General features: G+C 40.0%; 1 protein-coding gene across 1 annotated transcript; it reads left to right on the forward strand.

Moving 5' to 3' along the window:
* Positions 1-3,319: 3,319 nt before the first annotated feature.
* Positions 3,320-3,773, forward strand: LOC6560166 (diptericin A). The gene has a single exon (XM_001987807.3). The coding sequence runs from the start codon at positions 3,347-3,349 to the stop codon at positions 3,674-3,676; it is 330 nt and encodes a 109-aa protein (XP_001987843.1). The 5' UTR covers positions 3,320-3,346; the 3' UTR covers positions 3,677-3,773.
* The last annotated feature ends 10,475 nt before the right edge of the window (positions 3,774-14,248 follow it).

The raw sequence follows: 14,248 nt of genomic DNA on the forward strand, positions 1-14,248 counted from the left end.
GGATCTGGCTCAGGTGACTGCAAGTAACTTAGAGAATTATTAAGCTGTAATTAATTTATAGACCGCACTTAAGCACTTGCCCGATGCAAATCCTTAATCGCTGTGGAATTCCCTTGGCTCAAAGCAATTAGCCACTGAACAAAGAACAACAATTTCAACAAGCCAAACATTTCTAATTTTTGTTGTGTCTTACTCGATTTTGAAAAGTGCACTAAATAAGTTCATAAAGCTATATAGCTATATACCTATTCCACCGTTATCAGTCAGCTGTGCTGATAAGCGAAAATCGCTCTAGAAGCTGCGATCAGCAATTGCTGTGTGCGTCAGTTGAGAGGCATCTATGTGCCAAACGCAGCCTTCTCTCCGCTACTTTTTGTCACGTTGAACTATTTTAAATTTGTTAAACGTGCCAGCAGCACGAAAATTGAGAGAAAAAAAGAACCTGGCACGTTTTGTGTTGAAATCGAATAAGAATGAAAACATGAAACTAACCAGAAAGCCTGAAACGAGAGTGTTTCACAGATTCCCTTTAAAGTGATAGAAATTGGGTACTTGATTGGAAGATGCATTGTTTGCAGGTCTGAGTGGACTAAAATACTCATACGTGCTCATGAAAGGAAAACTCTAGAAATTAATGCTGGATTAACGAATCCTCTGAAGTCTTATCTAAAAGTCGAAATCTAATTCTCGGTTTACTTAAATGGTATTCACAAGCATTCTCTTCAAGAATGTGGTTATTAATCGATCTTTATCGATGGCTGGGTATGTGATCGACAGAAGCAATCTTCGGAGTACATTTTATATACAAGCACATCAAACCCTATAGCTATGTTCACAAAACAATTAGACTTCACAAACAAATTTAAATTTTGGTTGCAAACAGTAATGAAGGTCAATCCATAGGGTAACAAAACATTATTGTTTGCTTTTATTTATTTTTTTTCGTTTTTCATTCTTATTTGTCTTTGTGTTGTTTCTATTATCGGTTCTGTGTGCTACTGCAGTTGGGTTCGTTCCGCAAGTTATTTTTTGTTAATAGCGCCAATTTCTGGCAATTTTCCTTTGTGTGCGCCACAATTTTCTCTTTTTGAGGGGTTCGAGACTTTCGAGTTTTTCCATGTCATTTTAATGCACTGATATGAACGTATGAATGTATGGACGATGTGCGCTCCATTTCTTGGCCATTTGCTAGAGATATTTTCCAATTCAATGCACAAATTGTCAAGCCAATCAGCACATGTGTGTATGTGGCTCTATATAGCTATCGCTATTGCTATAGTTGAAGTCTATTGTTTTGCAAAGTTGAGCGAAGATTGGATCCACAAATTGTTGTTGTTGGAGTCGTCTCTTAAATTGCACATGTGGCAGGCAGCTCATTTGTCAAGTGGCAAATCACTTTAAAGGCCAGATGAATGGAAAGCAACGCAAACAATCAACAACAATGATAAAATCAACTTTTTATTTTGCATGTACGAGCAGTAATTTCAGCTGGTTTGTGTCTTCGCTTTGATCGGGGAGCGTTGATTGCTGATTGCTTGCTTGCTGATCGTGACCGATCGACGGCATTTCCCACGCAAAAGAAAACCTAACGGATGAAAAAAGTCTCAAAGTTGACACCAACGACAACAACAACAATAACAGCAATGACATCTAATACACGGCAGATGCCACATCTTTTGGCAATGCTGGACTAAAATTGATGCAGAAGTTTCTAATGCGTCCAAGATGACTCCACTAATGGGTTTTTAATGAAGCCGACAGGGTGGAGAAATATGTCAGCGACGTGCAAATTGAAACTAAGTAAGCCAACTTAAGCGTATTAATTATGACTGTCAGCCCAGCACCAGAACAGGTAGAAAGATAACTTGAAAAAGCACCTGAAAGTTTGGCAGGTGCCAACAAACTGTGGCCTTTTTGCATTTGCATTTGACATTTAGTGCAACTCTTGCAAGATGCGCCGCCACCAACCAAAAGAAAAACAACAGGCAAACCAGACATGAAAGCAGCTTTTCCACCTCAAAGCCCCCTGTTTACCAAAATTGACAAAAAGAGCACGGCATTTGCGGCTGCTTACTGCATTTGGCTAAAATGTCTATAGTTCATTTGCTGATATTTTGCTGAGGCCCACGAAAAACACAAAACACGTGACCTATCCACATAGCAAACCAAGACGTTGTTGCAAATACACCATAGTGGTAGCTGCGCTAAAAATGTGTGCGTGACTCACACACGAAAATCGTAACCGTTAGCGATATATTTAATTAATTTTTCAATTACATATACTGTTCACTGTATAAATAAATCCATAGAAGGTTCTATGAGAAACTGGGAGAAATTATAAAAATAAATTATACTGAATAATATTTTATTTACTTTTGTGGTGATTTTTACTCGATTTAATCAAATAAAATGATCATCTTCAAATATATATACATGTATATGCAGTCACGCTCTCATCTCTAGTTCGAGCTGATGGGTCAAATGATTTAAATGGCTAATGAATTGTTGTGCGAGCTGCCTACGTAATAAATCTTAAATAAAACTGAGTCATGCAGTAAAATGTGCGAAATGCATTCAGAATAGTCTGCAAAATGAAGGCTGACTTTATAGTTGCGGCATGTTGATGCTGGTAGTTAGTTAGTTAGTTGTTAAGTTAACAGTTGCTTTTGCTGTTGTTGTCGCCATGCAAATTGTGCTCACGTTTTGCGCATTAAGCAAACTACGGACCACTGGCGATGATTGAGTTCTCCGCACCTTGTGGCAATTGCCCGCATATCTATACGTGAATGTATCTATGTAGTGTGTAGTACATAGATATCGGTCTCATAATTGGCAACAGTCGAAAATCTGACCCAACGCAGCTCAATTAGGCAAATAATGGCAAGCGGGGCAGACCACATGAAAACATTTTGATGGCCAGCTTTGATCTTAACTGCAAAAATATTTACCGTAACGCATTATGCCGCACAGATTAAAAGGCAAGAAGGCAGCAACAAAACTGATGCAGTTTGCTGTTGCTACACTTAAAGAAATATGTTTAGAAATGCAAGGTTACTTTTTTTATTATATATTTTTGTTATTTTATTTTATTATTTAATTGTAAACATGTATATGTAACATAATTACTATAAACAAAATCAAAGTCAACAAATAATTTTGCAAGTCACATACTGGTAATCTATCCAGGGGAAGTACTCTGCAGATAAGAGCAGCTAGAGCACGGTACTTTTTTATATTTTGCATCTTCTTTTGGTGTGATGTGTCTCTTATCTCTAGTGTCCTGCTATAAAAGCACGGTTGCGGCACACTGAGTTATCAGTCAATCAGCTCAAGATTCACATACAACATGCAGGTAACAATCATCGCCTTAGTCTGCTGTTTAGTCGGCTCTGCACTGGCTCTGCCTTATCCCGATCCGGAGGAGAAGAAGGATGTCTGGAATGAGCGAAAGCAGTTTAATATGCCAGATGAGCAGCGTTTCTTAGTGGATGGTGGCTACAACAAGGATAAGAGTGGCAAGGATGTGTGGGTTCAAGCACAGGTGCCTGTTTGGACCAGTGAGAACAAGCGACACGAGTTCGATGTTGTCGGCAAATATGGACAGCATCTGGATGGACCTTATGGCAATAGCCCACCCTCATGGGGTGTGGGCGGCAACTACAGATTCCGATTTTAAATAACATCAGCTTAGTAATTCAGCAATAGTACTTGAGTTGAATACCAATAATATTATCAATTTTAAAGCATATTTATTATAAAATGTATATCCACAATTTAATGCATGAATTTGCCATCAGCTCTTCTTGACCTAAGCCAAATCTCAACTAAGCTGAAACAACTACTCGAGCTACTCGAACCCGAGTAATATTTTTAGAACTTATTACTTATTAAAAGATATGTACAGTTTCTTTCAAGAAAAATCTATTTCGTACTTTACTTAAAAAGTACTCATAAAAAAGTAATCTCTGCCAGCCAGGTTTTTCTTACGTGTAATGCCTGTTGCAGTTGCAGTTTGCTATCAGTATCAATAGTAATTTTAAGTTTCACTCACCACAAAACTTGACAAGCGGCCAGCTGGACATAGATATATATATATATATATATATATATATATGTCCATATATATATATAGATGTATTTAGAGAGAGCTAAAGAGAGAGAGAGAGATGGAATGGGTGGGGGAAAGGATGCATTCGGCTTTGAAACTGGGACTCTGCACAGTCGACTGGGCGCACATGATGGTGTCGTAGGTCAGGCAGCAGCTACAAAACGGCAGCGGCAGCAACAAAATGTGTCTACGATTGCCGCAGTTTTCCAACTGCAATTTGTGGCCTAGGACTTGGCATGTCGATGCAGTTGGATCAGACCCAAAGCCACGGCAGTAACAACAACAGCAGCAACAACAACAACAACAATGACGATTTGTAGCCAATTATTTCAAATATTGTATTGAAATTGTATGGCCGTGTGTTGCTATCTGTGGATAGGGATCTGCACGTAGCCGGCTTGAGTGTGTCAAAGTGGCCACTCGAAGTCATCGTCAATTGCTGCCATTGCTGCTGCCTGTGCTGATGCCAGTGCTGCTGTCAGTGCTGCTGCCAGTGCTGCTGCCAGTGTTGCTGTTGGCCATGGTCATCACTTGACACTGCCCGCTCTCACAGCAGAGGCTAGAATCCAAGCAGCAACCACTTCCCATAGCTGATGCGAATTTGTCATATGCATATATACACATTGATTAATCACCTGCTTTAGCTACAGTCACCAGCCAATAGGCAACAGTCAACTCCCAATCACAATGTTCACTTGCAGTTAGTGTCGTTGCTGTTGTGGTTGTCATCCATTCAACGGGTCACGTCAACTTTCGACTTCATCAGCAACTTGAACCGCACGCGCTCGTTGACCTTTGCTGATGGGCAGGTGCAGCAAGTGGCATTCATTTGTTTATTTTTAACAACAGTTGCATCACCCTATAAACGTGGAAATATTAAGAATTGCTTAAGTAACTATTGAAAGTAAGTTTATACAATATACATACAGATTGGCATTTAAGAGATTTTAATTCGTGTCTTTTTGGGTATTTAAGTACTTGCAAGTTGAATCATCAGATTGAGTTTCTCGAAACATTTGCTTTTAAACTATAATTGCTTTAGTTATTCTTAATTGGTTATACTCTTCATTAATATTTAATTAGAATGTGGTTTTTATTCGGCCCTCTTAAGGGTTTTTAGTGGTTCAAAAATCCTCGGAATTGATAGAGCCTTATCTAATTGATGTTAATAATCAAAGCATTGCAAGTTCAATTCTTGTCGAACGTGTTTGTGATTTAAAATGCAAAGGCACGATTAACGACAAAAAAAAAAATAAAACAAAATAACCACAAACACCTATGACAACAAACAGTGATCAATAACCGGGCAAGAATGCGGCGTCAAATGTGTTTGGCAAAAGGTATTAATACCTTATTAGAAGGGTCGTCAATGTGGTCGATGACAGCACCAAAGCAACAACAACAAAGTATGAGCTGTGCGCGCGGAGTGTGGAATATCAATGAGTTCTTTGTGCATTGAGTATTGTGTAAGTGTTTGTGGCCACACGGTTGATGGGAGTGTTCTGGCTTAACACAGACGACAATTGCATTTCCGCTTAATTGTTGGCCCAAAGCGACAATACAACACAGCAGTCAAAGCAACGGACTTCTTCTAAGCAACTTTTGGGCTGGAGGTTGTAGAGTCACAGGAAACGCAATCATAAATCGCGCTGATGGTCATTGCTGCGGCTATATAGTTGCAATATTTATGCTGTGTGGCAATTAGCCTGGTCAGTGGCCATCTCGGCCCAAACCAGGAAATGTTTTGGGCAGAAACACTTGTCAGATTGCATGTTCAATTCTAATATTATAAGTTTTTCTTCTCTTTTTGCTTGCTTGTTGCTGCTGCTGCGGTAAAGGCTATTTGCGTGCCTGGGCATTGTGTCCAGTGTGTCCCAAGCTATCTATCGACATGACCATTTTGCTACGTCTGCTGCTTGGTGCCCGCTGTCTGTATTACAACATCATTAGAATTTGATTTGCATTTCCTTGGACGACGTGGCGTCGCATCATGGCTAACATGGCATTAAAGCCCATTTAGCTGTCGTGTGGCAATTATTGATCAACTAGGTGCCACAATCGGCCGGCCAATGAGCCCCATCTGGTTGTGGTGGTGGTGTTGCTGCTGCTGCTTCTGGTGGTCAAGATATTTGCATACAAACAAAAAGCTGCCCAGCATGGAACGCCTTTAGTTATTTCAATCCGTTGCCACTGCTCACTTTTATGGTTAATGCTGCCTGCAACTGCAACACACTATGAGGAATTGAAGTTGCACTGAAATCTCTTGTGAAAACATTTTTTTTACCTTATCCAGATATTATTTAACAGCCAATATTAGTTTATGGAAAATTAAGAATTTATATTTGTAATCAATACATATCAAGTCCCGTTTAAATTTAATTTTAATGGTAAAGAATATAATATAAATTGTCTAGCCACTCATTAATGTTAATAAAAGATTTCTTTTCTTTTTTGTTATTTCTGACAAAATTAATTATGCAATTTAAGACAATATTTTGTAACAGTGTAGCTTTAGCTTCGGTACTGCGTGCGTCTGCTTTAGTTGGCCATTACCAACATTGTCGTCGTCATTTTCTAGACAGCATTTGTTGACTGACGCGTCGCTGACGTTTAGCTGCCACTGTGCAGTGCCGTTACTCGCCAGCAACAGCTCATGCTCCCATCCCTGCGTCTGCCCCGTCCATGTCCTAGTCCCTTCTTCTGCTCCCTAACCATTGCCCGTTAGCACGCTTGATTTTGTCAGTCTTTCGCCGTAAGCGTTTAAATATTTATGGCTTGTGTACTTAAGTTAATCACAGCGAAATGATGAGCATCAACTGCTAACTGGCGACTACCGTTTGGCAGCATTCAAATCATTTCTGGTTTACCACTTATATTATTTCTTCTCTTTTCTCCATTTTTTTTAGAGTTAAGTGTCATTTAGTGTTTGTTGTGCATTATTGAGTCATTAAAATTTCATTGTGCTAGCGAATATTTTAATTATTTAATGGCTCGCCAAGTTGACATTAGTATTTGGTTAGTTAAATGCAAATTCAACAAATTATATAAAATGTTGACCCAAAAAGTACGACAGATACTTGCGACAAAACCGACAAAGAACAAATGAAGCAACAACAACAACAAATAACAGTGACAACAACAAGGAACAACGGCGACAACAAACAAATAGCGATAACAATAACAATGGCAATGTTAAGGACCCATAAATATGGCTTTAAAATCGCATCTTGCGGTTGTTGTTGCTGTGGTGCTTATCAGGCTTACCCACTGTGGGTAGTTGCACATAGCCACTGGCTTTGTTTGTGTTGTGCCTTTACAAATGTTGAAACTTTTAAATTTGTTAAAAATTGAGAGCTTGAAAGAAGCAATCAATATTTATCCTTTAGATACATACTGTATAATTATACTCTTAGAGAAGATATTTTCATTTTCTTTTCAAATTGAATTTTGGACGTTTCTAAGAAAAGAGTTCTCTCCTTTTTTGTTTTTTTTTTTTGGCTGACAAACTTTTTTAAGTGTGTACAGTCTGCTGTTATTGAAAAATTATTTTCAACTATTTCAGTTGTTGTTGTCGGCATTTGTTTGTTTACTCGGCGTGTGGCTTCGCTGTTGCATTTCATTAATTTACGATTATTGACAAAAACAAAAAAGCAAAAAAAACAAACATCGTAAAGGCAGCGACTTGGCCAGTGGCTTAGCCATTTTTGGGCAGCGCCGTTTGCAGATTAGGAGCCAATTTGGTGTGAAGTGCTTTTGGCCGCAGACTGGAGAACATTGGTTGCAGTCCGCTAACGGCAGCTGGCAGTGCATCAATCAATCGCTGGGTGCCGGAGCAAAGAAGTTGAGCCAAAGACGGGGACAAAACTGACCTTGCAATAAGGAAGCGGCATTCGTCACTGTCCAGAACAGCAGCAGCAGCAGCAGCATCCGCATTAGAGTTAAAAATTTTCGTGTGAATTCAGCTTATTTATGTATGGCAATTAGTCTAGACAGCCGGCGAAGGGGCCGCGCGGAACTAATGAGCGTTAGAAACGGAGAAGGGAGGTGGGGCGGTGGGAGGCAAGTGGACATGTACAAGCATTTTTTTAAAATTTATTTATTTTTAATATGGATCCGCGAGGTCCCGTTTGGACAGCCACTTGCAATTTTACAACTCAATAAATTGGCAGCGCTTCTATCTGCGAGCAGCAATCAATGTAGTTTGGACCTCCCTCCAACCTCCAACCCTCCATCCCCCACACCTCCTTTTACCCCCTGCCACTGTCATCTGTTTTATTTTATTTTATTTTTTCTGTATGGTAGTGTGTGCGCAATTATTGTTCTAACGGCATTCGGCAATTTAGTCCCGCCTTTTTGGGTGGGCAGTGCGATGACCGCAGCCGATGTTGCAGCCGTTTGCTGATGTTGCTGTTGTTGCTTGTGGTCGGCATTGTCTGCACTTTTGTGTGTGTCTGCGTGCGCCCCCCGGCTGCAGCCCGTGCTGGCCACGATTTTAGTTTCGCTGGTGCTGCGTCTCGCGACGGCGGCCACACAAAATCATCAACATAAATTCTTCTTTTAGTGCGTCGCTGTGTGGCTCTTTCCACATATACACATATATGTAGCAATAGATATATGTATATATGCCCCACAGCAGGCTGGATTCTATGCGCGGCGTTCTCGCAGCTTTTTGGGTGTTGAAACTCATAAAACCAAGCGGCGTTTTTGGCCATAAAATTGGCAGCTTATGGGCTAGGAAATTGAAAAACGGCCATGTTTCTATACAAGCTTATCCATTGCAAGATCATCGTCGATAAACTGGAAATCGTAATGATCGATTAAATCAACTGATTGGGTAATGAGACTAACGCCAGAGAAAAAAACTAGTTGCGTTAATAGAGAAATGGGGCTAACTAACTGTATATAAGCTGAGCCCAATGAAAATGATTTACGTTGAAAACTAACTCGATGCATGCGTGGGGAGCATTTTCTTCAAGAAGGGTTATAAAAAATAACAAACAGTTTAAATTTTGTCTAAAATTTATTATAGCCTGTAAAACACCTTATAGGTGATATTTATTGCTACTCATAAATAGCAATATTATCAGTTTCACCAAACTGGACATTATTAACACAAGAAGGTTCAAAGTCTTTAAAGTTTTTCTCTTGCTTTACGATACGAGGTTTATGATAGATTTTCCAAGATTTTGGTGACGAGTCCTATGTTTACTTTGATTTTCATTAGTTAAATGATTTTAATTTGAACTGTATTTTTATAGTTGTTTTTATAGTATGTTATAAATAGTCATCCGAAAAGTAACTTTGATTGTTGATGATTGAGTTGATTTGATGGTTAAGAGGTCTGGATTAAATTATTGGCTAAGCAAGTTTGATTAATGCCAGGTTTCACTAACTAGAACATTTCTAAAGAGTGATTGCCAGTGAATATATTTTTAATGTTACAAATTTATAATTGTCTGATTAAGCCATTTTCCGTTTAGCAATTTCAACATATACAAATATTTGCCAAATTTAAATATAACTAAAGACAATATTTTTCTTAAGAGTTCTGTAAAATTAGTGCTCAATATACTACATCTCTATCTCTTCTTATTGTAAGTAATTAAAATTTTGATCTTTTATGAAGCTTCTTTATTCGAGAGCAATTTTGATGTGGTTGTTGTTGTTCAGCAATTTGAAATGGAAACTTCAAATTATGCTGCTATAATGGCTCACGAAGAAACCACAGAAATGTTGTAGGCCAGTCTTATGAATAATTGGTTAGAGTGTTGCCCACTTCTTTCGACTTGTCTGGCTTTTGGCTAATTTGTTGGGTGCTCAACAGCATAATTTTAATGAATTAATTTTTGAAAATTATATTAGTATGCAAACAGCAACAATGTGAATAACAACAACAACAACAGAAACAGGAACAACAAAGAGTTGGCTGGCATTCAAAGCGGCGATAAATGTTCTGCAGTTCTCAAAAGTACCGTTTGTTGTGCGTTATGGTTTGTTGACTGCCGGCGACAACTTCCGACGCACTAACTAAAAAAAGGCCAACAGCCAACAACAACAACCATTAGCAACAACAACAACCAAAACCAACAACTGGACGCGTCGTTGCGGGTGGCTTCAATCGTAAAATTGTGTTGAGTGGGGTTAGTAGGATGGGTCGGGAGTGGGGGATGTTGACTGATTTGCAAATTGGTTGAAACTGCCTGCTGCTGCTGTTGTTCTTGCCACGCATTGTGCTGCTGCCTGTGCGCATTTCATTTAGCTGTTAATTAAATTTTCTCCTCGTTTTGGACCACCCATCGAACTGATGAGTGATGGTGAGACGTGGCGGGTGGGCCGGGTTAATAATATTTCACCCCAAAAACACACCTGTTAATGACCCAAATTGGCGACTGCAGTGAAAAGTTATCAAGCGCCAAGTGAGTCAATAACAACTGAATAAAAATAAGTAGATGTGAACAAAAGCAAAAAATACAAATAAAACACCTGCTGTTTGCATAATTCCCAAAACTTTGTCTTCAATAAGCCCCTTACCCCATTTCGCCCCTTCCTCCCTCCCCTCCCTTTCCCTCCTGTCACTCAGCCACCAACAGGCAATTGAGTGCCCCCTTTTGTCTTGTTATTCACATTTTCATTAATTGGAATTTCTTTGGTTTTTGACTCCTGCGGGGGGAACTGTGCCACAGCTAGGCCAACAACAACAACAACAAGAGAAACAACCGCAAGTAGCCTATGAACACCGGTAGCCCCCTCAGTTTTTTGTTGTTTTTTGTGGGTTGGGTTTTTGTCTTTTGTCGCGCCTGAATGCGGCTCGATAAAACAGACAATGGACAAATGTATTAATAAAGTTATGAAATTTTGCAATTGTGCGCAGCAAATTGGGTTGGGGCTAAGAGTGCGAAGTGGGGGGAGGAGGGTGGAGATAAAAGAGAGTAACAATAGCTTGACAATAGTGTTATAAAGTTAATTTGTTAAGCGAAATTTAAAATGATTTTAAAAACCACTAATCAAAAAGTATTCAAAGAAATGTAATACTTTTAATTGATTTACGGCAAAGAACAAATGCTTTAGTCTGAGTTATATACTGATAAAAACTAATAAATATTAGCTTCTACTTGCCATAGGTTAGGTTAGGTTAGGTTAGCCCGATCGGCTGACACACTTAGGCCATATTTGGCCCGTTGTGATACCGAATGGGATCCAGGGGGGTTTCCTCCTGCAGTCGTGCCTCCAAAGCATTCTAACAGTCAAACATTTGACCAGCCAGATGCATTGATGAATTTCGCTATCTTGGTCGGTCTCATATGTCGGAGCTCCGATAAACCAGTTAGGGAGTAGTTCCCCAGGATTGCCAGCCTTTTCCTGGCAAGTGCTGGGTAGAGGCAGAAGAAATGTTCCGGAGATTCTACTTCTTCCTCGTCTTTGCAGCTTCTGCAAAAGTCATTGTATGGCACCTGGAGTCTGCTGGCATGAATGCCGACCAGCCAGTGCCCAGTTAGAGCCCGGATCACTGCAGAACAGTCCGACGTAGACTGCACAGCTCTCTGCCGCGCTTGGAGTTTATAATTGACCATGTCTGGTGTGCTATGCGGGCACAGGTAGCATTTTGTCATTTTCGGCATGACCTGCGCCTGTACTCCTCCTTGATGTTGAGCTTACAGGTAGCTAGAGGCATACTTAAACCTTCCTTGTCCGCGAAGAGTGGTAGTATAGTACATTTCCTAGCTAGCTCATAGGCTTTACAGTTGCCTTCAATGTCCTGGTGACCAGGAACCCATATCAGGCCAATAACATGCTGTTTAGCCATCTCGTGTAGAGATTTGCGACAGCTTGTTACTGATAGCGAATTTGAAGATATCGAGCTGATGGATTTAATTGCTAGGGCTGACTTTGATCCTTTCTAGGCAGTCTATAGCTTCTTTTATGGCCAGTACCTCAGCTTGAAAGACACTGCAGTGCGTTGGAAGGCTGAAGGATAACTGTATGTTGAGTTGCTCGGAGTAGACCCCTCCGCCTACGCGGTTGGATTCGTCTGTAAAGAAGGTTATGGTTGTCGGTGGATCGGGGGTGCCATGAACCCATTCCTCCTTTACTTGCTATATACAACATATACTTTATATATGCATACACAACATTCACCCACCAAAAAAGAGATAATATTTGTATATTTCGTATAATAATAGCTAATTGCAACCTTTGCAATTCAATTAAGTTATGACACTTGACAAATTTCACATTTAAGTACACTAATTAACGCTTCATTTGAAGAGAAAAAACAAATTATCCCATTGCGGTTGATTGCATTGCATCATTTCATTTATTTGTGTGAGCAAAAGTAAAAATTGGACTCAATTTGTGGCCGCACTTGAAGCTGTTTATTTATTTGTTTGCTTATTTATCAAATGCGCCATGGCAACCACCCACTAGACTGACCCACTCCTCCCCCATCCGGCAAACCAATCGCCCAACTTCCACTTGCAAACGTCGGTGAGCGACTGTTAACAGCTGTTTGTTGGCGTATAACAGACGTATAACAGCCACCAGAGAGCACAAAAAGTAAACAAGAAACGCAAACCGGCTGTTGTTGTTGTTGCTGCTGGTGCTGCTGCTGCTGGTGTTGCAGTTTTTCACTTCCGTTTAAGAGCTTGAGAGAGCGTTGTATGAAGAGAGAGAGAGCGCATAGAGCGCATACAAGTGCTGCCTTGCTGCAGATGTCTACTACTATGATGCGCAGATCTACTACTGTTTTAACAGCTGCTGCTGCTGCTACTACACATTTTGCCCTAGCGGAAGCACCAGCACCAGCACCCAAATAGACCGAGAGAGAGTGTGTAAGAGAGAGAGAGAGTGGAGAGAGACGGCGACGCTAGCGAGTGGCAACGACTCGGTCGACTTTGGCTTCGGGCCGACAATGCGAAAAGACAAAAAGCAAAAGCAACAACAGCAGCTGCAACAACAACAGCAACAACAACAGCAAGAAAACCAGTTAACTGCTTTGGCTCTTGGCGTTGGCGTTGTTGGCAGCATTTTAGTTCGAAGTCTTGGCCAAAACGTGCTTGATTTCAGTTGAGCTTTGCCAGCCAAAACGACAACAACGACGACGACGCTGCGTTGGGTGCAACTCGATTTTAGCTCATTCGACGAGTTCGCGTCGCGTTCACCAAAAAAAAAAAAAAAACACACACAACAGAAAAAAAATCAAACAAACAAACAAATAACAATTACAACAAAATTCCAAGACAAAAACACAAACATAAATAGTAAACGGTAAATTTAGTTGCAAACAAATAAAATAAAATAAAAAAAATTAAAAAATAATAAAAAAAAAGAAAAAACGAACTTGCTAATTAGGCAAAGTAAGAGTAAGAAACCAGTTTGAGCAATTAAAAAAAAATAAATAAAAGGCTGAATATTTGTTGCACATATATGCAGAAATGCATGTACTTTAGGCGCATATAAATTGCATTAAACTTAAACAAAAGGGCAGCTCGTGCTTGACAAAAACAAAACTGCAAGTGTGTGTGTGTGTGTGTGTGTATGTGTTGAGTGTATGTGAAGAGTGTGTGTATAGAGTGTGTGTGTGGAGTGTGTGAGTGTATTTTGCGCTGGCTGCCTTCTAAACAGCCTTGAAAGCTGCCTCGCAGCTGCAACAGCAGCAGCAGCCCCTGTCAACCGAGTAGCAATAACAACCACAACAACAAAGCGTTCCACAAGTCACAACAAAAGCAACAGCAGCCAAAGCTAAAGATGCTAGGAAGAAGACGCGCAGCTGACTTTATGACGTCGCCAGTTTGGCGTGTTAACCTGGCCAAGCCAGCAGAGAAGCAAGCAGCAAGCAGCAACCAGCAACCAGCAACAGCTACCTGGCTAGACGTGAAACCTGGTGTTTGTGTGTGTGTTGTGTCTATCTGTTGCTGTTGTTGCCTGCTTGCAACTGCAACCTAAGCATACACACACACTCTCAGACAAGCTGCTTGTGTTTAGTAAATACATAAAAAAAGGGGGAATAAAATATGCAAACAAAAAAACTATTTATATGAGAAAAAAATGCATGCAAAATTCGCTTTTGTTTTTGATGAGTTTTTTTTCATAAATACAAAAAAAATGGTAGCAAATAAAAGCAATGAAAATAGCTAAAAGGCG

This window comes from Drosophila grimshawi, unplaced genomic scaffold, assembly GCF_018153295.1.
Source record: "Drosophila grimshawi isolate 15287-2541.00 unplaced genomic scaffold, ASM1815329v1 contig_184, whole genome shotgun sequence".
Classification (NCBI taxonomy): Eukaryota; Metazoa; Arthropoda; class Insecta; order Diptera; family Drosophilidae; genus Drosophila; species Drosophila grimshawi.

Excerpts from the sequence above, each read along its gene's own strand:
- LOC6560166 (XM_001987807.3), top strand. The coding sequence starts at position 3,347 with ATGCAGGTAACAATCATCGCCTTAGTCTGCTGTTTAGTCGGCTCTGCA.